The sequence below is a fragment of the Caenorhabditis elegans genome, chromosome I (assembly GCF_000002985.6).
Source record: "Caenorhabditis elegans chromosome I".
Classification (NCBI taxonomy): Eukaryota; Metazoa; Nematoda; class Chromadorea; order Rhabditida; family Rhabditidae; genus Caenorhabditis; species Caenorhabditis elegans.
Genome location: NC_003279.8, coordinates 11,692,437 through 11,713,573, shown reverse-complemented (window position 1 = coordinate 11,713,573; position 21,137 = coordinate 11,692,437). Strand labels below are relative to the sequence as shown.

At 36.7% G+C, this 21,137-nt stretch overlaps 5 protein-coding genes, 1 non-coding gene and 1 pseudogene across 8 annotated transcripts; 4 read left to right on the top strand and 3 right to left on the bottom strand.

Moving 5' to 3' along the window:
* Positions 1-1,376: 1,376 nt before the first annotated feature.
* oac-19 (Acyl_transf_3 domain-containing protein) lies at positions 1,377-5,766 on the top strand (the record flags this gene model as incomplete). The annotated part of the gene is made up of 11 exons (NM_060583.4): positions 1,377-1,510; positions 1,562-1,826; positions 1,880-2,018; positions 2,065-2,151; positions 3,051-3,264; positions 3,682-3,848; positions 3,892-4,268; positions 4,829-4,955; positions 5,006-5,117; positions 5,164-5,374; positions 5,432-5,766. 11 exons carry the CDS (start codon positions 1,377-1,379, stop codon positions 5,693-5,695), a joined length of 2,097 nt encoding a protein of 698 aa, NP_492984.1. The 3' UTR covers positions 5,696-5,766.
* A 1,195-nt stretch (positions 5,767-6,961) lies between these two features.
* Positions 6,962-9,856, top strand: oac-47 (annotated as a pseudogene). Its single transcript has 10 exons — positions 6,962-7,095; positions 7,141-7,406; positions 7,448-7,599; positions 7,874-7,967; positions 8,009-8,248; positions 8,375-8,541; positions 8,635-9,120; positions 9,165-9,293; positions 9,327-9,536; positions 9,593-9,856. Coding segments are annotated over exons 1-10 (2,142 nt in total).
* T22H2.7 lies at positions 7,000-7,101 on the bottom strand. The gene has a single exon (NR_050608.1). It is a non-coding gene; the product is annotated as an Unclassified non-coding RNA T22H2.7 (non-coding RNA).
* Positions 9,857-9,875: 19 nt separating the features above from the next.
* pgrn-1 (Granulins domain-containing protein) lies at positions 9,876-11,722 on the bottom strand (the record flags this gene model as incomplete). 2 transcript variants are annotated; one of them, NM_060580.5, is made up of 4 exons in its annotated part: positions 9,876-10,115; positions 10,306-10,551; positions 11,001-11,417; positions 11,665-11,722. In NM_060580.5, 4 exons carry the CDS (start codon positions 11,707-11,709, stop codon positions 9,981-9,983), a joined length of 843 nt encoding a protein of 280 aa, NP_492981.2. In that variant the 3' UTR covers positions 9,876-9,980. The 2 variants fall into 2 exon arrangements, with proteins under 2 accessions (NP_492981.2, NP_492982.2); NM_060581.7 differs by having other exon boundaries at positions 9,883-10,126; positions 11,665-11,709.
* A 673-nt stretch (positions 11,723-12,395) lies between these two features.
* Positions 12,396-14,405, bottom strand: sri-12 (G protein-coupled receptor; the record flags this gene model as incomplete). The annotated part of the gene is made up of 7 exons (NM_060579.3): positions 12,396-12,495; positions 12,541-12,661; positions 12,707-12,903; positions 13,122-13,243; positions 13,294-13,422; positions 13,838-14,053; positions 14,247-14,405. 7 exons carry the CDS (start codon positions 14,403-14,405, stop codon positions 12,396-12,398), a joined length of 1,044 nt encoding a protein of 347 aa, NP_492980.3.
* Positions 14,406-15,630: 1,225 nt separating this feature from the next.
* On the top strand, positions 15,631-18,997 carry sri-11 (Serpentine Receptor, class I; the record flags this gene model as incomplete). The annotated part of the gene is made up of 8 exons (NM_060578.3): positions 15,631-15,789; positions 16,249-16,464; positions 16,510-16,638; positions 16,687-16,808; positions 17,366-17,562; positions 17,608-17,728; positions 17,788-18,235; positions 18,743-18,997. The coding sequence occupies 7 exons, from the start codon at positions 15,631-15,633 to the stop codon at positions 17,891-17,893; spliced, it is 1,050 nt and encodes a 349-aa protein (NP_492979.2). The 3' UTR covers positions 17,894-18,235; positions 18,743-18,997.
* T22H2.4 (4Fe-4S ferredoxin-type domain-containing protein) lies at positions 18,577-18,852 on the top strand (the record flags this gene model as incomplete). Its single annotated transcript, NM_060577.3, has 1 exon — positions 18,577-18,852. The coding sequence occupies one exon, from the start codon at positions 18,577-18,579 to the stop codon at positions 18,850-18,852; it is 276 nt and encodes a 91-aa protein (NP_492978.1).
* Positions 18,998-21,137: the final 2,140 nt, after the last annotated feature.

Sequence of the window (21,137 nt, the reverse complement as noted above, 5' to 3'; positions counted from 1 at the left end):
TTCCGTACAAGCTGATATACTTTTATTGGCATTTTCTGGTATTTTTGACTATGCTGAACAGTTGATGAAAAAAAAGAAGCGCTTCATATGATTTTACGGTACTTTTGAAGCTTTTAAAAAGCAGCTTTTAGTTATTTTTGTCAATTAAAAAAAATTGGCAACACCAACTCATCAGGAGTCATGTCGCGACGACATCTGATAAAATATAAATATACACAACCGTGTGAAAAACCAGCATGTTTGATAACATTTTGTATGTCTTCAAACTGTTGAAAACGATTAATCAAAATCTGTAGAAATTCGAAATTAAGTCCGTTGGCTTCTCTCACCACTTAACACTTAAATTTCCTGCTTTTTATTTGTGTTAGTTCAGAAATCAAAACTGAATTTCGAATTTTCCGCCACGCTTTCTCAACAAAGGAGGCTCCACCCACCAGCATATTTGAGAGACACCAAGCTATGCATACTCTAAAAGGTTTTTTTTTGCTTTACAGCCGTGTTTATTTAACTAAAAATTTTGATTTGTTAGAGAAGCGCATATTTTAGGAAAATTTTGGGAAAGTTGATATTCTTAGGCACCTCTGTGTCAAGCTGTCCCATTTCGGTTTGATCTACGTATATCTACAAAAAATGCGGGAGAAGAGACGCAGAGTTCTCCACTGATTTCTCATGGTTATGAACGAGCTGACGTCACATTTTTTTTTCAGGGAAAAAGTTCCCGCTTTAATTGTAGATCAAACCGTGATGGGACAGCCTCTATGGGTTTAATATCAATTTTAATGGGGGTGGCGACTTTTTTTGCCCCTTGTAACAGCCATAATTTGGGCCCAGGTGTCGCGAATACGATGGAGAAGAGCCTCCAACGATCACGACTTTCATAATTATTGCATAATTATGCACTCTACAATGGACGCTAGCAACACCGAGCACATCTATCACCATTGCTCAAGGGACAACCGTACAGTCGATACATATAAGGAACAACCACGTGAACCATTTACGCCGTGAACTCCGGATGGATGCACACAAGGAGCAGCAGAGGATGACAACAACAACATTCACGCCATGACCTTGCCACGCCAATACGAACAACTCAACCTTGGACACGTGGACCACATGGCCAACCTTGGTGGGACTTCCCGAATCAGTTCTTACTTTATGTTCTTACGTTACTTGTCTATTAGTGTTACTAGTTGTCTATAATAAATCCTTGTAGAGTCACCAAGTGTACTGTTAGTTTAACTTATATAAAATACCACTGAACGCACTGCAAAACACCAGGGGCCCGTTTTTTCAAATTTTCTGTTAATTCCGATTGTTTGTTTTATTCTCGAATTTGATCAATAGCTTTTTTATTATAAAAACTTAAGTTTCAGATGGGTTCCTTGCCGATAAAACTATCCCCTAAAAGACTAGACCTACAAGGTATCCGTGGTCTTGCTATAATTGCAGTTCTAGGCTTCCACTTCTACCCTGACACCTTCCCAAATGGATATCTTGGAGTTGATCAGTAAGTACCAATTTTTTAAAAAATTTCTCTAACAATAGTTATTACTTTCAGATTCTTTGTTCTATCTGGATTTCTTATGTGTATGCTTTTGAAGAGAGCTAAAAAAGAGCCACCATGTACTTTAATAACAATATTCTATACCAAAAGATTCAGAAGAATTCTACCACTTTACCTACTTGTCATTTGTTGCTCCATGATTTGTCTCTATGCATTTTTCCCGGAAATCGTAGTTGAAACAAATCAAAAGTCTGCATTGAGGGCTTTATTTTTTGTGTCAAACACTCAAAAAACTGAAGCGCAAAACTATTTTATGAAAGTATGTAAGAGGGTTTACATTTTATTGATATGTACTATATTCGGTGTTTCCAGCTAACAAAAGCAATGGACATCTTCACACATACCTGGTCATTGTCTGTTGAGGTTCAATTCTACTTCCTAATTCCCTTCATTTTCCTGCTAGCAGCCAAACTTCCATCGAAATTTGAAATTAAGTACTACGCATTTATAGGTTGGTGTGCAATTTTTCTAACTCTTAAAATATATCAGAATTTCAGGAATTGTCTCATTTTCATTTTTCTTCTCATCACCTCAATCGGTAGCTTTCAATAGCGTTTTTGCAAGGATATGGCAGTTTTCAATAGGCAAGTTGTTAAGAGGCTAGACAAGTTTCTAGTCACCCTTGGAAACAGAGCTGTCCGCCACAAAAAATTTCGAGCAAAGAGTAACATTTTTTGTTTAAAATTTGGACTTAAAAAAAAAGAACAATGAATCTAGTTCCTCCAAAAAAAAAACAAAAAAAAAGACAACTCTGCTTGGAAACCAGAAAAAAGCAAAAAAAAAAACTGCTCTAAAAAAATATGAACGAATGCTAAGTTGCCGTATATCCTTTATTAGTAACTCGGCAAAACGGCCTAACTTCATAGCATACTCTTGCAACTACTTAACAACAATTAGGCATTTTAGCTTTTAAGCAAACTTCTGCAGCTTTTCAGACGACTTTTGCAATTTCTTAGCAGATGTAAAGCTAAATTTCGCTCATCCCGTTGGTTTTCGCAACTTCTTAACAGCTTTTTACAAAGTTATACAAAGTTAAAAATAAATGTTTTTATTAAGTTGCAGGAGTTTGCTATGAAGTTGCGACGTTTTGCCGAGAAGGCGTGCAAAACTAATAGAGGGTGCAAAACTAATTTTCAAACTGGTTTCTTTCTCATGTTTTCCATTAAGTTATGGCATAATATCATCAATTTCAGTAACACCTTGTGAACCAAAATGGACGAATTTTAAGGCTGATACGCAAAAACTGTCCAAGTTGTACTCATATTTTGCCAATTTTGACTTGTTATTCCAAGTCTGTAAGAATTTTCCTGATTTGTAAAACGATTTTATAATGCAAATTTTAAATTCCTAAAAATAGGGAACAAATGAAATGGGGTGCAAAACTATTAGAGGTGCAAAACTAATTTTCGATGAGTGATTTTAGATGCACAACTAATAGAGGCGCCTTACTAATAGAGAATATACGGTATGTACAGTTTTTCAGGCATAATTGTGTACCTTCTTGAATATTCAAAACTGCAAAACAGAAAAGAGACTCAAGCATTTGAGAGCTTGCTCATTGATGAAGACTGCAAAAATATGAAAAAGCAACCATCTTCAAGCTATCCTGGTTTTACAAGAGGCATTGCCTATTTGTTAATGAGCAGTCTTGTGCTCATAGTTTCACTTTCAATTCCATTGAATGTTTCAATTGCAAGGTAAAGTATAAGTGCTGGAGCGCGTTTGGCAGGCGTTCAAATTATAATTTGTAATGAATTAACAGTTTTCCAAAAGTATATGCGTTTTTGGTTTTTTTTATTAAAATTTTTTTCACGGAAACGTGTGGCGAGATGTCGGGCGCTGTATATATTGTCATTATTTTTGTGAAGCATTGCAAAATACTTCATCGTGCATGAAAAATCAAGAGCAACAATTTGTTAGTTGAGCTTTTATTGCAAAACTGTCTAGTTTCAAAGTTATACTCGTTTGCATTTTTTAAAATAATCCCTGAGAAACCAAAAAGGCATATATTTTTGGCCGGAACTGTAGGTGCTAATGATTCTGGTCAACTAAACTATCATTAGGCTTTTTTATATTTCACATTAAATTTTGCTATCCCACTGCTCCTTTTTCAGACCATTATTGACTATTGGGACTGGGTGTTTAATGCTTATATCTGAAGGCAACGCAGTTCTATCTAATAGAGTGTTAACCTACATTGGTGATATCTCATATTCACTTTATCTAGTTCATTGGCCTATTTATGCCTACTGGAAGCTTACTAATGAAGACAATAAGTCATGTTAGTTGAGATGACGTTACTTGAAAAATGTGCTAACTTTCAGTGCTAGTTGTGGCATTGCTCAATTCAATTCTTCTGGCGGTTTTTGTATTTGAAATATTCGAAAAATGGTACCTCAAACTAACTTCTTCAAAACTTGCATTGCTCGTCATTTTACTATTCTCACTCAATATGGTTCTAGTCAATCGTGATGAATTTGCAAATCAAATGGAAATTAACCGAAATGACACCAACACCCGACAAAACCGCACCTCAAATGCAGTTACAAGGCATTTGCTGATACATAATGTCAGCGACGATATGACTATTGATGATGCAATTCGACTGAATAATGACTGGAACATTCATGATATTCAAAACTTGAACGTCCCGTACTGCAAATATGAAACACAAGGCCCGCTTGCATGGTGCAGTCATCAGGTATACACTCGGCTTTTGACTCTAGCTTCTGACCCAAGTTTGGCTTAAAATTATGAAAATTTTTAGCCTGGGGGGGGGGGGGGGTTTCGACCTCAAACTTGGGTAATTAACCCATTTCATATAAAGATAAATAAAGAACATAAAAGATACAAGAGCAAAAATATGGTAAAAATAATGAAAAGAAAATGAAAAGGAAATTGTGTGATTGGGTCGGTTGTTCCCCGCTTTTTATACTATTTCAAAGCGGGGGATTGGCATTTGTCTATCTAGCTAAAATGGCGGGAGCGAATGGTTGGGATGAAACAAAGCATAATGATGGGATGGAACCATGTAAGAACAAAGTTCAACGGAGTTGGCATTGGTAAACTTGGGAAAAAGTTGGGCAAGACTTTGGCAAAGCGTGGCTGCACCAAAGTTTAAGCCAAGTTTCATTCAACTTTTGCCAAACTTTTGCCCAAATTTGGCCAATAATCCAATGTAATATTTTTTGGGCCAAACTTGGGCAAGAAGCTTGAGCCAAATTCCGAACAGAACGGGAGAATAAGTCTTAACATGTTCAGGGTCTAAATGCAACTTCAAAGTACAAGTTAATGATCATTGGAAATAGTTGGACAGCAAATCACGGTACCTTGTTTCATCAAGAATGTGGTTATAAAGCAAATAGTATTATACAGGGGTCTTTTTCGGGTGAGCTGCAGCTTCAATTTGTTTGAAAATCCAATTTTCCAAATTTTCAGAGTGCGAAATGATTCATACCACTTTCAATCGAGAAGAATGCATAAATTATTACAAAAGTTTCCGAGATCGCGTAAAAAAAGAGAAACCTGATTACTTATTCATAGTTATACGGTAATAAATTATACATATTAGGCTCCTGGAAAACCCACATTTTCAGGTATTTAACGGTTGGTGATCCGATGCCAAAGAATGTCACAGAGTTTAATGATGACCCAATCTATCAATCAATGAAATCTCAGCTTCTTGAATTTCTGTCAGGTACAAAGCGCATGATTTACATCCTGAATGCCTTGCCATCACACAATAACCCATTGACAAGAGAGATTATGCCATGGCTTAAACAAGGGATAACGCCTATTGAAGTTGAGGTGAGCAATTTAAGAAACTTGAGCTCCGAACTTATAGTACAAGATTAAAATTTTCAGAAACGCTTAGGTCATGTGGCAGGCATGCCGTTCAAACAGGCAACCTATGAATTAGCCCGGAAAAGATATGCGGAGCTAGTGAAAGAGTGCAATGGGCGATGTGGTCTGGTGGATTACAAGCTTGAATTCTATAACAATGCTACTAAAACCTACAAATTATTTGATGAGCGAGGATTTGAATACTTCACCTCAGGGATACACATCTCACCACATGGATTGGAAAAAGTTCGGCACATTTGGACGGATGTTTGTGCGAAATTATGATGATCCTGAAGTATTAGAGTTTTCAGTATTTAAACTTTGTAATAGGTAGTATTAATAAATGGTCTCAAATATACGAAGTGATTTTCTTGGAAAAATGAACATTCAGATTTGAACAACAAATCACATGAAGATCATCTGAGTGGTGCTAATGGCAACCACATCTCAACTTGAGAGTACTTCAAACTCGAAAACACAGGATTTTTGTTTGATTTTTTGATTTCATAATCCTTTCATCGTGTTTTTGTATACTTTTCAAAAGCTTGCAAACTTGTTGTCATCACCGTTTTGAATGGTTACCTGAAGGCATTTCTAAAAGGGTGTGAAATGTGTATAAACAAAAATTTTGTGTATTGATAGAGGAAACATTTATTGCATTTTTATAAATTTGTGAAACAATTGTGAAGGTTTTCAAGAAACTGAATGAAATTTTTACTTTTTATTTAAATCTGGTGAATGGTTAGTACATTGTATAATTCAAAATTCTTGTTTTAAAACAACTGGAAATATTTGCACTGCTGTTTTATCAACGCTGGTTAACATGTAAAGTCATCCTGATCGTTTTATTTTTATTCATAACCATGCCTATTAGTTAAAACGTAGTTCATTTCTACAACACTTCCTTTACTTTTACGACTCATTTTCCACTTATAAAGAGGAACCTATGGAAAAATAGTGAATTCTTTGGTAGGGCGGTGCTCTTTGCGATTATTTTTATGGTTTTTTAATAGTATAACCTTAATCTATAAACGTTGAAAAGCAGCATTACATTTGTTTTAAAAAGTATTTTCAGTCACTGAAAAATGAACAAATATAGCGTAAACTTGGACCACTTTTATGAAAAGTTTTTCTTAGTTTAGGCTAGAATTTTAATTTCAATAAGCTGAATTTTAATAAATTAAATTTTATATGGGTAGTGTAATAAATGGTCTCGAATAAATGAATTTGTCCTATTCCGATTTTATATTTATTTCATAATGCTTCCAGCTATTTATTTTGCAATATCATGTATTTTTCAAAATAAACATGCTTGCAAACTCGCGGTCATCACTTTTTTAAATGATTTCCTGAAGCCATTTCTAAAAGGGAACTCAACCTGATTCTATAGAGACATGTATGTTCCGTTTTTTTTTATGTAGGGAGGTATATTCAATTTGTGTTTCGTTTTATTGTGAGTTCAGGGCACAAAAATATATGTTTCAGTTTCCGTGTTCACTTTTAATTTCTTAAATTTCAATTTTCATCTCAAAACAACATAGAAAATTTCAGATGGGTTACTCGCCAATAAAACCATCACAAAAAAGATTTGATCTACAAGGTATACGTGGTTTGGCTATAATTGCAGTTCTCGGTTTCCATTTTTACCCTGACACATTTCCAAATGGATATTTAGGTGTCGATCAGTAAGTCTACCAATTTTTTCAAACTTCTAATTAGTCAATTTTAAGATTCTTCGTTCTATCTGGATTTCTGATGTGTATGCTTTTGAAGAGAGCTGAAAAAGAGCCACCATGTACTTTAATAACTATATTCTATACCAAAAGATTCAAAAGAATTCTACCACTTTACCTACTTGTCATTTGTTGCTCCATGATTTGTCTCTTTGCATTTTTTTCCGGAAATCATAGTTGAAACAAATCAAGAATCTGCATTGAGGGCTTTATTTTTTGTGTCAAATACCCCGAAAACGGAAGCTCAGGATTACTTTATGATGGTATATAATTCCGATTTGATTGATACATCCTATAATTCCAGCTCACAAAAGCAATAGACATATTCACTCATACCTGGTCGTTGTCAGTTGAAATTCAATTTTACTTTTTAATTCCTTTCATTTTCCTGTTAGCCACAAAATTGCCATCAAAATTTGAAAATGGGTACTACGCATTTATAGGTTGGTTTTATAGGTACCTTATATATAGTATATATATACTTATATATACTTATACATACTTTTATATATTTATATAGGCACCCTCAAAAGCGGCTGAAATTGAATTTCCAGGTCCAAAAATGTACCCATAATATTACATTTAAAAAAATTCCTATCGAATGCTATGAAAATTCTACCGAAAATCCAAGATTTTTATTTTTTTTTTTTTGCCAAGACTAGTCTTATATATTTATAGTCTTATATATTATATATAATCTTATACCTTCTATAACAAAGCTGAATTCCAGGAATCGTGTCATATTCTTTTTTCTTCTCATCCCCTCAATCGGTAGCATTCAATAGCGTTTTTGCGAGGATTTGGCAGTTTTCAATTGGTTAGTGGTGTTTTTTTTCCAAAATTTTTGATAGGTAGAAATTTTCAGGAATAATGTGTATCTACTTGATTATTCTAAGCAGCAAAGAGGTGTGAAATACGTCGAGCTTACAAAAGAGACAGAAGTTTTTGAGAGCTTGCTCACTGATGACGACAACAAAGATGTTAGCAGTAAATCCAACACGCATTCTGAGCGTTGTGATCCTACAACGATCATCGCATATTTGCTATTAACCGGCCTAGTCCTCATAACTTCACTTCCAACCTCATTAGATGCGTCAGTTATAAGGTACAACCTCTTTTTTCTAATAGTTTTGTACATGGCTTAAGCAGCCGTCAGTATAATTTAATATTTCTGGCAATAAGAAAGTTTAATTTCGTTAATATTCTGTCCTATGTATATAAACACTTGCAGACCACTTGTGACTATTGGGACTGGATGTTTAATGCTTATATCTGAAGATAATGCAGTTTTGTCAAATAGAGTGTTAACCTACATTGGAGATATCTCATATTCACTTTATCTAATTCATTGGCCTATTTATTCCTACTGGAAGCTCACTTACGAAGGCAACAAGCTATGTAAGTCTAAATGGCAATAACGAAACTCCTTGTCGTGTAACAAACGCTTAGGATTAGATAAAACAATAGTAAAACGTTCAATCTATCTTTCAGTGCTTGTTGCTGCATTGCTCTGCTCAATTTTCCTCGCTGTTCTTGTTTTTGAAACTGTTGAGAAATGGTACCTCAAACTAACATCTACAAAACTTGCACGACTCGTTGTATTACTATTCGCTCTGAATATAGTTCTGGTAGAACGTGATCAATTCGCAATTCAAAAGAAAGCTAACTTGACGTCGACTGACAATATTACAATTGACGATGTAATCCGACAGAACAACAACTGGAATAGAGGAGACACTGGGAATCTGTATGTAAAAAATTGTAAATATGAACAGAAAGGTCCATTTGGATGGTGCAATCACACGGTATTGGGATTGATTCAAAACTACCACATTAGGCTCAAAGTTTAGGGTTTGAATGCGACTTCAAAATACAAGCTGATAATCATTGGTAATAGTTGGACAGCAAATCACGGCACATTGTTTCATAAAGAATGTGGTTACAAAGCCAAAACTATCATACAAGGATCCTACCCAAGTGAGTCAAGTCACTTAAAATTTGAAATCACTTTAATTTTTAAGAATGTGAAATTATTTATCCCACCGAAAACCTAAAACGCTGCAAAGAATACTACAACAGTTTCCAAGATCGCGTTAAAAAGGAAAAGCCAGATTATCTGTTCATAGTTTTTAGGTAGTCGAAAACAATTGGTCAGCTTTACTTAAGCTTCACTTCGGTTTCAGGTACATTTCCATCGGTGATCCCATGCCGAAAAATGTCACAAAGTTCCGAGACGACCCCATTTATAAATCTATGAAAGCTCAGTTGCTTGGGTTTCTGTCGAATACAAGTACATGGTTTACATCCTGAATGTCATTCCAGCACACAATTGGGACTTGACAAAGAACATCGGTAAATGGCTCAAAGAAGGAGTGAAGCCTCTAGAAGTTGAGGTACGGAGTAATGAGCTAAATTTCTAACACCCTCATATCACCAAGAAAAATTTCAGAAACGCTTGGGTGATGAGGTAGGCAAGCCGTACAAACAGGCGACCTACGAAATGGCGCGAAAAAGATATGCGGAGCTAGTGAAAGAGTGTAATGGACGATGTGCTCTTGTGGATTACAAGCTCGAATTCTATAACAATGCTACTAAAACCTACAAATTATTTGATGAGCGAGGATTTGAATACTTCACCTCAGGGATACACATCTCACCACATGGATTGGAAAAAGTTCGGCACATTTGGACGGATGTTTGTGCGAAATTATGATGGTCCATGATGGTCAACTATGGAAAAACTTTAGTATTGTATTAAAATTATACATGGGTAATATAATGTAATGGATTGTTATGATATGATTGTAAATATAAAATCAAAAAATAAACGTGTAAAATTAAATCTGATCCTCATCCTCATCATCCTTCACATTCCAGAATCGGGTTCTCATAGTTTTAGCGTGCTTCTCGCACTTTCCACCATCAACACAGTGATAGCCGGCTGGGCAGCAAGTGTTCTCACAGCAGATGGCCTGAAATTGAACTGTAGTTATGTTAATACAGACTAGGATCTCTGCTTCTTTCTGTTAGTCCCATAAAATTCAAGGAATTAAAAGTCACATCGGGACCGAAACCTACCTGAGCGCATACAAGGTTCATAAGAGTATAAAACTACCTAGATCTAGCTTGTAGGTGAAGCTGCCTGCCTCGAAGGTAACTCACGTTGCTCAATGGACAACACATCGTCTTCGGCTCCCCATTCTTTCCTCGGACATTACAGCACGTGGTTTTTGCTGGACACGTCTTTCCAACTCCACAGGCAATCGGGTCCACATCGCTTTCTGGATCCTCTGATGACGTGGATTCCTCATCATCATCATCCTCCTCTTCTTCGGAAAGGAACTCCACTGCTGGCTTGCGATGGATGGAGGTGGAGGCGAACTTCCGCAGGTGTGGGATCATGGCGAACTGGAAGAATGGGTGTACAGTACGTGCCAAGGATGGGAGACCCGGGCTACGACCTTGAGATGGGATTGCAAAGAATCATGGATTATAACGATGGTGCGGGTCACGTAGTGTTAGGTTGTCCCATTACGGTTTGATCTACAAAAAATTCGGGAAGTTTTTGCCCGAAAAATGCCAATGCCATTAACCATGCAAAATCAATTGAAAACTCTGCGTCTCTTCTCCCGCATTTTTTGTAGATCTAGATCAATCTAGATCAACGTAGATCAAACCGAAATGAGACACTTTGACACCACGTGGCGGGTATCAATTTCCGAGACTGTCGGTGCTTTTTATCTCATGTAGGGTAATCTATAGACGGTCCTAAGAACGTCTATGTACCAAAATTCTGCTCTAACTACACCCAGTCACTAGAGAAAACCTTTTAATACATTGGCTTAGTCTTAACTCACATTCTGCGAGCAAAACTGCCCGTGACACGTAAATCCATTCGGACAGCAGTGCAACATATCTGCGCAGCACACCGCATTCGGCACCGGGCAACATCCGTAGCTTCCCTGCTCCAACAGACAGCACGTCGAACCATCTGGGCACTTGCTAGCCTTGTCCGGGCAGACGACTTCATTGAACTGATTCCTCTCCACAGTTTTTCTGGCGGGCTTCTTCTTTTTCATTGGAACATGCTTCTCGTCAGCTCCAATGCATCTAGCTCCTTGTGGATCACAAGTGGTCCCTGTTGGACAGCAATGGGACCTATCGTCACAGCACACGGCATTCGGCATCGGGCAGCATCCCCACGTGTTGTCTCCGAGCTTACAGCAAGTTTCATCGTCCGAGCACTCAGTTTCTGCGTCGCATTGGTGAGCAGTCTGGAATTTCAGGTTAGATTTGAAGTTGGCATCGTATGGAGTAGGGCTCCCAGCTTGGTGAGCAACTGGATTTGACTTGGATTAGCCATCAACATTTGATAATGTTTACGACAATCGGAAATGAAAAATGTATTAGTTTTCAATAATTACTTGTGCTCTTAACGCCCTATAAGGCACAAATTTTCAAAAAAGTTTTAAAATTTAATTTCTAAAAATTTCTAAAATTATGAAATTGAAAACCCCTTACCACACGACAAAGAAACACTGCTAGAAATAGTAAAATTAGCCGCATGATTTTGATGGAAAAGATGAACGAGAATGAAGAATGAAGGGGGCACACTGATAACACGCCAATCTTATCACTAACGACTTGACGATCGATAATAATAATGGTCTGGTCTAACTCAGCAATAAATGTGTGGAACGAAAAGTATTTAATGTTGAAATACAAAATACAGAAAAAAATTCTGACATCGTTTTTTTTTGTGATATGCTTTGAGTTTTGGTTAATTTGGCTTGGCAACATTTTACCTATTTTCAATTGTCTGTAGCGTTTTTTTTTTCAAATTTTGCCAGCTTCTGACAATTTTCGCCGGCTTCCGACAGTCTTCAGAAATTGCCGCTAATTTTCAGAAGTTTTTGGGTGCTTTCAAGAACTTCACAGTTTTCAATAGCTTCTGCCAAACTTTTGCCAGTTCTTTCAATATTTCCTACAACCTTCTTACTATTTCTGACGCCAACTTGGTCCTATTTCTCCGAGTTTTGCAATTTTTCAACAGTCTTCAGCAACTTTCTTCAGCTTTTTTGTAAGTTTTCGTCAACTTTCGCCATTTTCCAATAAACTTTGGCGACGTTCTCCTGCTTTCTTTAGGTTTCTGCAAACTTTCTCCAGATTTCTCCAACTTTTGCCAACTTCCTACAATTTCTGACAGCTTCCACCAGCTTTTTTCCTTTTTTACAGACAGGTTTCTCCACCGTCTAGGCGACCGGAGTAGCCGCTTGTGCTCTGACAAAGCTATTTGTTCGCATGCTTGGGTCCACTGAACTGACCAATTGACTACTTGCAATTATTTCAAGTCTGAAAAAATAATTTTTTGGTAGGTAGGCATGTAGGCAGGCAGACCTCAATACTCGAAAAATCTTCTCCTTTAACACCCGCCGATACGTGGAATTGCTCAACAGCATAACACTGCACTGACACATGGAATGGGATCCCACCATGAACATGGTATCCGTAGCGAATTCTGTAAGTTCTTGGAAATCGGTAACCGGCAGCTTGAGGTAGGTACCTTGCAAGGCGACGGTCTCGGTGATCACTACAGTCATACAAATGTCCAATGGGACTATGATGAATACGCCGGGGATGACCATTTGCATGGCTAAACTGATAAGAGCCGCCCGGTGCATTTGGAAGGTTTGAGATGACATGTGTTGACGGAGTCGTTGAAGAATAATCATTGTGTGGACACCAAGGTAGAAACAGTACCTGGAAATTTTCTACCTAGGTGCCTGTTTTGTGCCTACCGGCCTACATCATGCCTACTTACCTACCTCATAACTAATAGGCTTGGATTTGGATTACTGGTAGTATGAAAAGTGTTCACGGAGAGAAAAACTTTAGGAGTAGACAGGCCGGTAGGCACTCAAAAATGAGGTAGGCAAATAGGTACGAGGTAGGCACGTGTAGGTATGTAGGTATCTTACCATGCAATTATAAAAACGTATGCGAATGCTCCAACTCCAGTTACAGCCATCATCTTGTTCAAATGATAATCATAAACCTCGAATCCATCAAAAGCCAGCCAGCTTAAACACTGCGGAAAGTTCTGAAATTTTCAGGTCTGTCCACTAAAAAGCTTATTCGGATATTCAGTACCTGTCTCACATATTCGAATTTTTGCTGGTACGTCAATTTCGAGTACCACATAGAAATTCCCGTGAAAAATGGAAACAGATGGGTTAAGAATAGCAGGAATTTGTCGAGGTAGAGCTTGCTGGAGTAGGTCTGAAAAAGATAAAAAGGTATGTAGATAGGCGTGAGTTAGGCGATTATGTAAACAGGCATAGAATAGGCGTTTAGACTTGGTAGGGCGGAGGCGGCAGATAGAAACGATGTTGATTGGCATAAGGTAGGCCGGAGGGCAAACAATCACAAATTAGGCTTGTAGTAAAATAGGTGCAAGGTAGGCAGATGCATCAGGTAGGCGAGTAGGCAGATATGAATGGGGTAGGTAGGTAGGCAAGTAGGCAAGGCGAGTGGGCATTTGTATAAGCGGGGAATAGGCACATATGCAATAGGTAGAGGTAGGCAGGCAGTAGGCAATTAGGCAGGCATGAGGAAACTGGGTTGGGAGAATAGCATGAGGTAGGCACGTAGGCATACAGGCACTAAGTAGGCGCTACTAAAATAGTCTCCAAACCTGATTAATCTGTGCAGCTGCATTATGTCGATAAACAAAGCATGTCAGACCAGCCGCCAACTCAAAACAAAAAACGCCAACCCAAAGTGACATGCTCAGGTGGGAGCTGATAAATTGACCGAAAAACTCTCCGGTATTGTATCCGCCGACCATTGGGAAGAAATAATAGCCGGGACATATCCAGGACATGTGGATTTCTGTCAGGAAGGATACGGTCTGAAATGTAGTACTAATGTACTGAAATGAAGAATTTGAAATTGTTGTAGCTTTAAAAAAAGAGTTAAAAAGAGTATGGTCCCACCACAAAACCTATAATGAAAGCTCTGTCTATCAGAAACTAGGCGGTTCAAAATAATTTAAAAAAATTGATCCCACCACGAAAATGTCAAAAATGCAGTTTAACTCTTACCTGCATATAGCAAAGACAATACTTATAGCCTTGCATGCCAGGAGACTGAAACCAAACCATATAAAGCCCGATTAAATTTATTGGCACCGAAATTGTGGCTATCACGTGTAGCGTAGTTGTATAGTAAAATGGTATAATTTCAGGACATGGTGCAACCATTTTGAAGCTGAAAAATTGGAATTTTCACTGAATCTAGTTATGGAAAATCAGGAAAATATGGGAGGTTTTCTGTATCCACTAAACAGGTGAAGTTTTCCAGAGAAATTATTGTAAAACTGCTCTTTTATACCTAATTTCGACCGTGGTTCTTGCTTTTTTGATCAATGTTTTTTCACCTGAAAACGTAGGTTTATGCACTTTATTTTTAGATTTTTAAATGATATCACACGAGGAAACGTTTGAAGTTTGAAGAAATATTTATGAGTTTAGCGAGTTGTTAGCTTTAATTTGAGTCCAAAAGCTAAATCTGAAAAAAAAATTGGTAATGGGCTCCGTGGACACGTGCACCGTGGCTTCAAATCTGATTGTTTGATACCTAGAAAGGTTGAGCACCTTTGAGTTTGCCTAGTTTTGATTTGACTTCGAAAAAAAACCTGGTTACAATAGCTTTAACTTTTTGACTCCGCGAGCACATTGTTTCGCCAGGTCTCGATTTTATTTGATTTCAGACAGTTTTCCGTCTTGGGCCGACAACCTTATTATTTTGACAACCACATTGTCAAAATAATTGGTTTTTGGCTCTGCGAGCACATTCTCCAAATGCCTAAGCTTACCGTGTCTGAAGGCAACCTACCACGCCTGCCTTGTGCCTACAAGCATGCCTGACCCTAAACATGTTTAATGTAAAATAAGAAATATTCCAGGTTACAGTCGATAGGCAGAACGCAGGCACGGCAGGCTTCCAAGGCGTGCCAGCCTACATGGGAAATCTTTTTTTTTAATATGTTCTTGTTTGCTGTAATAGTATGTATAAAAACTTTTAGAAATTAATTAGCTTCATTGAGAAAATATTTAGATTTTTGTCGGAGCACATTCCGAGCATGCTAAGTTTTCTTGAGGATGCTAAGTTTGTTGGGATTATCTGAAAAGAACAGTTTTTTTGAATAAAGTTTTTAAAAATTGAATAAATCCGAAAAAATTGGAGAACTCCATGTCGATGCACCATGTTTTTGATAAAAGTTGACAACAAATCTTCCGGCCAATACTCAAAGATCACACTTCTGCTGAAATCCCCCAGAAGTTTCACCTGCTAAATGTTAATCTTTCAAATTATTTTTTAACGTGGCTCACCATCAGGCAGTTGGTTCCAGCTGTAGAGTCTTGAATTCAAACCCAGAGACAATAAAATCAATTTGCCTACTTTTTGAGCTCCTAGAACTCGAAAATGTCCGCACCGTGTCCCCCTACAATTCCAGCCTATTATACGCTAACTTTGCACATTATTGGAGCAATTTCGCTTCCAGTAAACGCTATCGGGTTTTATATGGTTTGGTTTCAGTCGCCGGGAATGTTTGGGTACAAGTATTGCCTTTGTTATATGCAGGTTTGAGGGAAAATAATATTTTATTGGATTTACTACAATATGACCTTTAAAATGTGAACAATTATTACAAATTTGATTTTTGGATTACTGTAGTAATCGTTTTTTTCGTGCTGTTGAAAAATTACCCGTGTGTTGAAAAATTTCGTTGCTTCAGTATTTGAGCACTCTGGATGTTAAAATTTTAAACAATTTAGAATCATGTGCTTTGATTTGACACCATGTCAAAAACCTTTCGAGTTTAATAATTTACGGGTCTCACCGCAAACAGGAACAGTTGCTTTCCTAGTAAGACCCTATTTTTGTACAGTAACTAAAATTATGGCATCCAGTTTTTTTTTAAATTAAACTTTAACGCAAAAAGCTTGAAATTAACATCCATGTTGTATAGGTTGGAAAATAAAAAAAAGGGTACGGTAGTTTTCGTGGTGGGACCCGACTTCAAAAAATTTAAAATTCCAGACCGCATCCTTCGTAACAGAAATCTACATGTCCTGGGTTTGCCCAGCCTTCTATTTCTTTCCAATGGTCGGTGGATACAATACTGGAGAATTTTTTGGACAATTCATAAGTCCCCATATGAGTATGTCCATTTGGGTTGGGATTTTTTGTTTCGAGCTCTCCGCCGGGCTCACATGCTTCGTATATCGCCACAATGCAGCTGTCCAGATTAATCAAGTTTTCAAGACTATAAGCCCGAGTTTTATCTGAAAATCATTGCAGAACCAGTCGAGCAAGATGCATTTCAACAAGCTTCTGTTATTCATAACTCACATTTTCCCATTTTTCACCGCAATTTCCATGTGGAACTCGAGTCTGACCTACCAGCAAAAATATGATTTTGTGAAGAAAGTAGGCAACAGTGGAACATTAATTTTCTGCTGAGCTTCAAATTTTCAGAACTACCCACAATGTCTGTTTTGGATGGCTTTTGACGGGTTTGAAGCCTACGATCCACACCAGAATCCATGGATGTTTGTGACAGGGATCGGAGCTTTGATTTGGGTGTTTTTCATTGTTTGGTGAGTTTTGAGGCTGTCATGATAGGTAGACATTGTTTACCTGCTTGCCTACAGGCCTGCCTATCCGCCTTTTGCCAGCTCGCCAATATTCCTTTTAAAGTCTGCCTAATGCCGTCCCAGAAGCTTTCCCCTGCTCACGTACCTATCATATGTATGCCTACCAGCATACCTACATAGCTGATTGTCTCAAGCTTTCCTGCCTACTTGATTATGCGCCTGCCTCGTGCCTACCTACTTGCCTGCAGTTTCTGTATACCTCCGAACCTGTTTTGCCTACCCATTTGACTGCCGCTTGTAAACCTGCCTATGTAACTTCCTATATGCCATTCCACAAATTATCCGTTTGTCTGCCAGCCTGCCTTCGTGCCTTTCAGTTATGCTTGCCTACAAACCTCGATGTAACATCCCTACGTGCATTGATGCTCGCCTACAAAACTGTTTTTGCTTGCCTACCTGCCTATAATATGCCTACATGCCTTGCCACCTGCTACTAATTGCTTACCTGTCTCGCGCCTGTCTCGTGCCTACCTACATACCTACCTCTAAAAATGTTTCAGGTACTGTGTGTACCTTGGTGTTCACACAATGATAATTCTACAGCGTCTCCGCCAGCACATGTCCTCCCAGACCTATAACATGCACCGGGCGGCTCTTTTCAGCTTGAGCATGCAAATGGCTCTGCCCGGTGGGCTCATTGTGATCCCCAAAAATATTATGTTGTTCATTGTGATTGGTGAAGCTACTCATCTTCAAGGTAGGCGGCGCTCATAAAATGCTCCAAATGTGCTCTGAGTTTCAGAACTTGCCACCAACATGACCTTTCTAATGGCTTCCCATTCAATGTGCCAATGCTCCACAATGATTCTGAGCAACTCAGTTTATCGGCGAATTTTCAGAGAAAAATTGGCTAAAACTTTCAGGTTATTTATTTATTTTTTTTAGAATTGAAAAGTTTTTGCAAAAAAAACTTAATTTTTAGACTGAAATTTCTGGCTCCGGAGTCACACATGTCGTCGATTGAAGCCAGTATGCGGACTAATAGTTTTGTGCAGAAAAATGCTCCGAACGCTGCTCCGACAGCTTGAAAGCGTCTAACTTTCTGACTTCTACCTGCTGCATTATCACAGTTTTTTTTTTCATTTTTCAATAGAAAAAGAACACAAAGCAACACTAAATTGACACGTTTCTATTGTGAACAGATGGCAGCTGATGATGGAGCAGACGCTGTTTTTTACACTTTCCACCTCCCTCCTCCTCAATTCACATTATTGATCGGATAAATGTCTAGACACATTTATCTATTTTTTCTGATATTTCTAGTTATTTTCGAATATTCTGGAGCTATAATTGGTCCGCTGAAGCGTGGAGATCGGCCAAAATGTAAGACGGAGATTTTGTGCAAGGATTGGTGCAATAAAATTGGAAAGGTGAGCATTTATTTTTAAAAATTTGCAAATTTTCACAAAAAGTTCTTTAAATTCTTTCAGAAAATTTTAAAAGTCTCTGCGGAACTTTAAATATTTTCATTGATTTTTATTCTTAATTTATTTAATTTTTCAATCAAAAATATGCGCGAAATTCAAAAAAAAAAACTACAAAATTACAGAAAGACATTCATATTTTCAAATAAGAAAAAAACTGTTTGGTAGGAAATTTTAAAAACCTTAAATGTTGAATATCTACTGTTAGTGTTCAAAAATTATTTTAAAAATTATTGTTCTCGGAATTTTGAATATTTTTGGGGCGAAATGCAAAAAATGTGCAAAAAATGTGCATAAATTTGCAAAAAATGTGCAAGAAATGTGCAAAAATGTGCAAAATATGTGCAAAAGTGTGCAAAAAATGTGCAAAAAATGTCCAAAAAAAGTGCAAAAAATGTGGAAAAATGTGCAAAAAATGTGCAAAAAAATGTCTAAAAAAAAGCAAATTTTCAGATCCAAGAAATCCCAAAATGCTTCCAACATCGTTGCTGGTGTGTTCTACCGGAATCCCCATTGAATGCTCCGCTGAGCTTCTTAGCAAGTTCAAAACAAGACGGATTTGAACTGAAAATATCTGAAATAACCAAGCTGAAGCAGACAATTTTGGGATTTTTCAATTTATAATTTTTATGACATACATTTTATTCACGGGTTTTCAATTATGATTTTTTTTTAAATATTTTGTAAAAATAAAAGTTTTTAACAATAGTTTTTTAAAGGATTACAAACCCTATTTTCAGCCTTGCAAAATTATTTTTCGTTTGCCAAAACTAGACAGTCTTCACTTTACGTACTTTAGACTCATTTGAAATTTAAATTAAGCCAAAAAACAAAAGCATGTTTTTAAATGTTTCAGGTATGAAAAGAATTTCAAATTAGTTTTCCTGTTTCGAAATTGTTCTACTTCCACTGGCGTCATTTTTTAACATTTTTAGAGCAAAATTTTCTTGCTCAGGGCCTAAACAAGCATCAGTAAAACAAGAAAAAACATATCAAAAAATGAGCGCTCGCCAATATTTGCTCACTAACAAGTAGTGTCTGCCGCATTTTCCCTAAATCCTACTATTTTATCAAAGTGTTATTTTATTTTGCTTTTGAAAATGTGAAGCTCATAAGTTTTAAAGTATTTCCTCAGTTGAAAGAATTTAAATATCTTCAGCGGTATCAGAGATACAATGTTTTAAAGTTTAGCGCGAGATAGCGTGGAGGGAGGGGAGACGCAGTGTGTCTAACCCTCTGCGTCTCCTCTCTCCCACACTCTCTTCCACCTCAAACTTTGAACCAAATTATCTCAAAAACGGCTAAAGATATCAAAAAACTTTCAACTAGCAAAATGTTCAGTGTTAAATTTTGCATCGGAAAAAAATTTGTTTTCTGAAATTTCTGCTGGCTCAAGTAAGGTAAATGCTCAGAAATGCGCAGATATCATTTGTCTACTTTTAATTAAAAACCTTGAAAAAATAATTTCCCGTTTGGTTTAGTACACCAGAACACACCCCTGCAACGTGTGTTCCTCATATGTTTGTGTCTAGTCTCCTCCCTTTCCCTCTTCATCTCTGCGTCTCTCACCACCCCAACACTCTCTAGGTGCCTTTTTATCTCTGCGTCCTCTCCCTCTCTCTTTGTTTCACGCTCTTTTAGCCACAACAAAACAAATGTTTCTCATTTTCGACCAGTTTTTTGTGGAATTTATTTTCTTTAGTTTTTCAACTTCCGAGTGTTTTTAATTTGTTTTCTCCTGATTTGTTAGGATTTTTTAACTTTCAAAATGAATTTTTTTCTGCAAATTTCGGACTGAAAAAATACAAAAACATTGCAATTTTTTTCTTAAAAAATAATATTAAAATTAAATCCTAAATTGTAAATTTTACATGAAAATTAATCCAAAAAAAAGAAAAGTGTTGCCAAAATTAAATTGTTATTTAGATTAAAAAGAGGCAAAGATTTACCCCACAGAATTGAAACCGGTTCCGCAGAAAAATTGCCCAATTAGCGATGGGTCAAAAATCGCATCTGATCGGGTTGTTTTTGTTCGTCATGGGTACCCGCGTACCTGTGTCTAGACAATATTTGTTTCGGAAAAAAATTAGTGAAAAAAAACTTGTTTTGTGTTTCTAAAAAAAAGTGTTTCTCATAAAATCTATAAAATTCTCAAAATGGAAAAAAAGCTCTGTTAAAAATATATTAGTTAAAGAAAAAAATTTAAATTGCACGAAAATAGTTAAATTTCTTTAAATTTCTAAAAATCTACTCTGAAAAATAACCTGTTTCCCTGAAAAAAAATTCCAGAAAATTTCCAATTTTTTTCTCTCAAAAATGCTTTAAAACTCCGAAAATACAAGAAACCTTCTAAAATATTTTTTTAATATTGGAATATTTTCAAATTACACAAAAAAAAATTAAAAATGAATTTTGTTCGAAATTTTCAGAAAATCCAATTGAGCCTGTAAAACCTTTGTACACGGAAAAAACTCTAAAAATTTCCAAAAAAAAATTAAGAAACCCTTTGAAAAATATATTATTTTCCATTAGAAAATTTTAAAAATTTTATGAAAAATTTTTTTTTTTCAATTTAATTTTCTAATTTTCGAATTTTTTCAAGTTCTCAAAAACTTCTATGATATTATTTCTGAGCTTTCCGAGCAACTTTCGCAATAAAAAGTGACGTCACTCAAAAAAAAGTAGTTTTGTATTTTGTATATTTGCTGAATCACCACTGTTTTCTGTTCAAATTTCATTGGTTTTTTTTTCTCTTTCATTTTTCACGTTTTTCCATTTCTCTCCCCTACTTTCTCTATGATTCAAACACGTTTTTTAATTCAACAAAAAAAGCGAAAAAAAGTGTTGT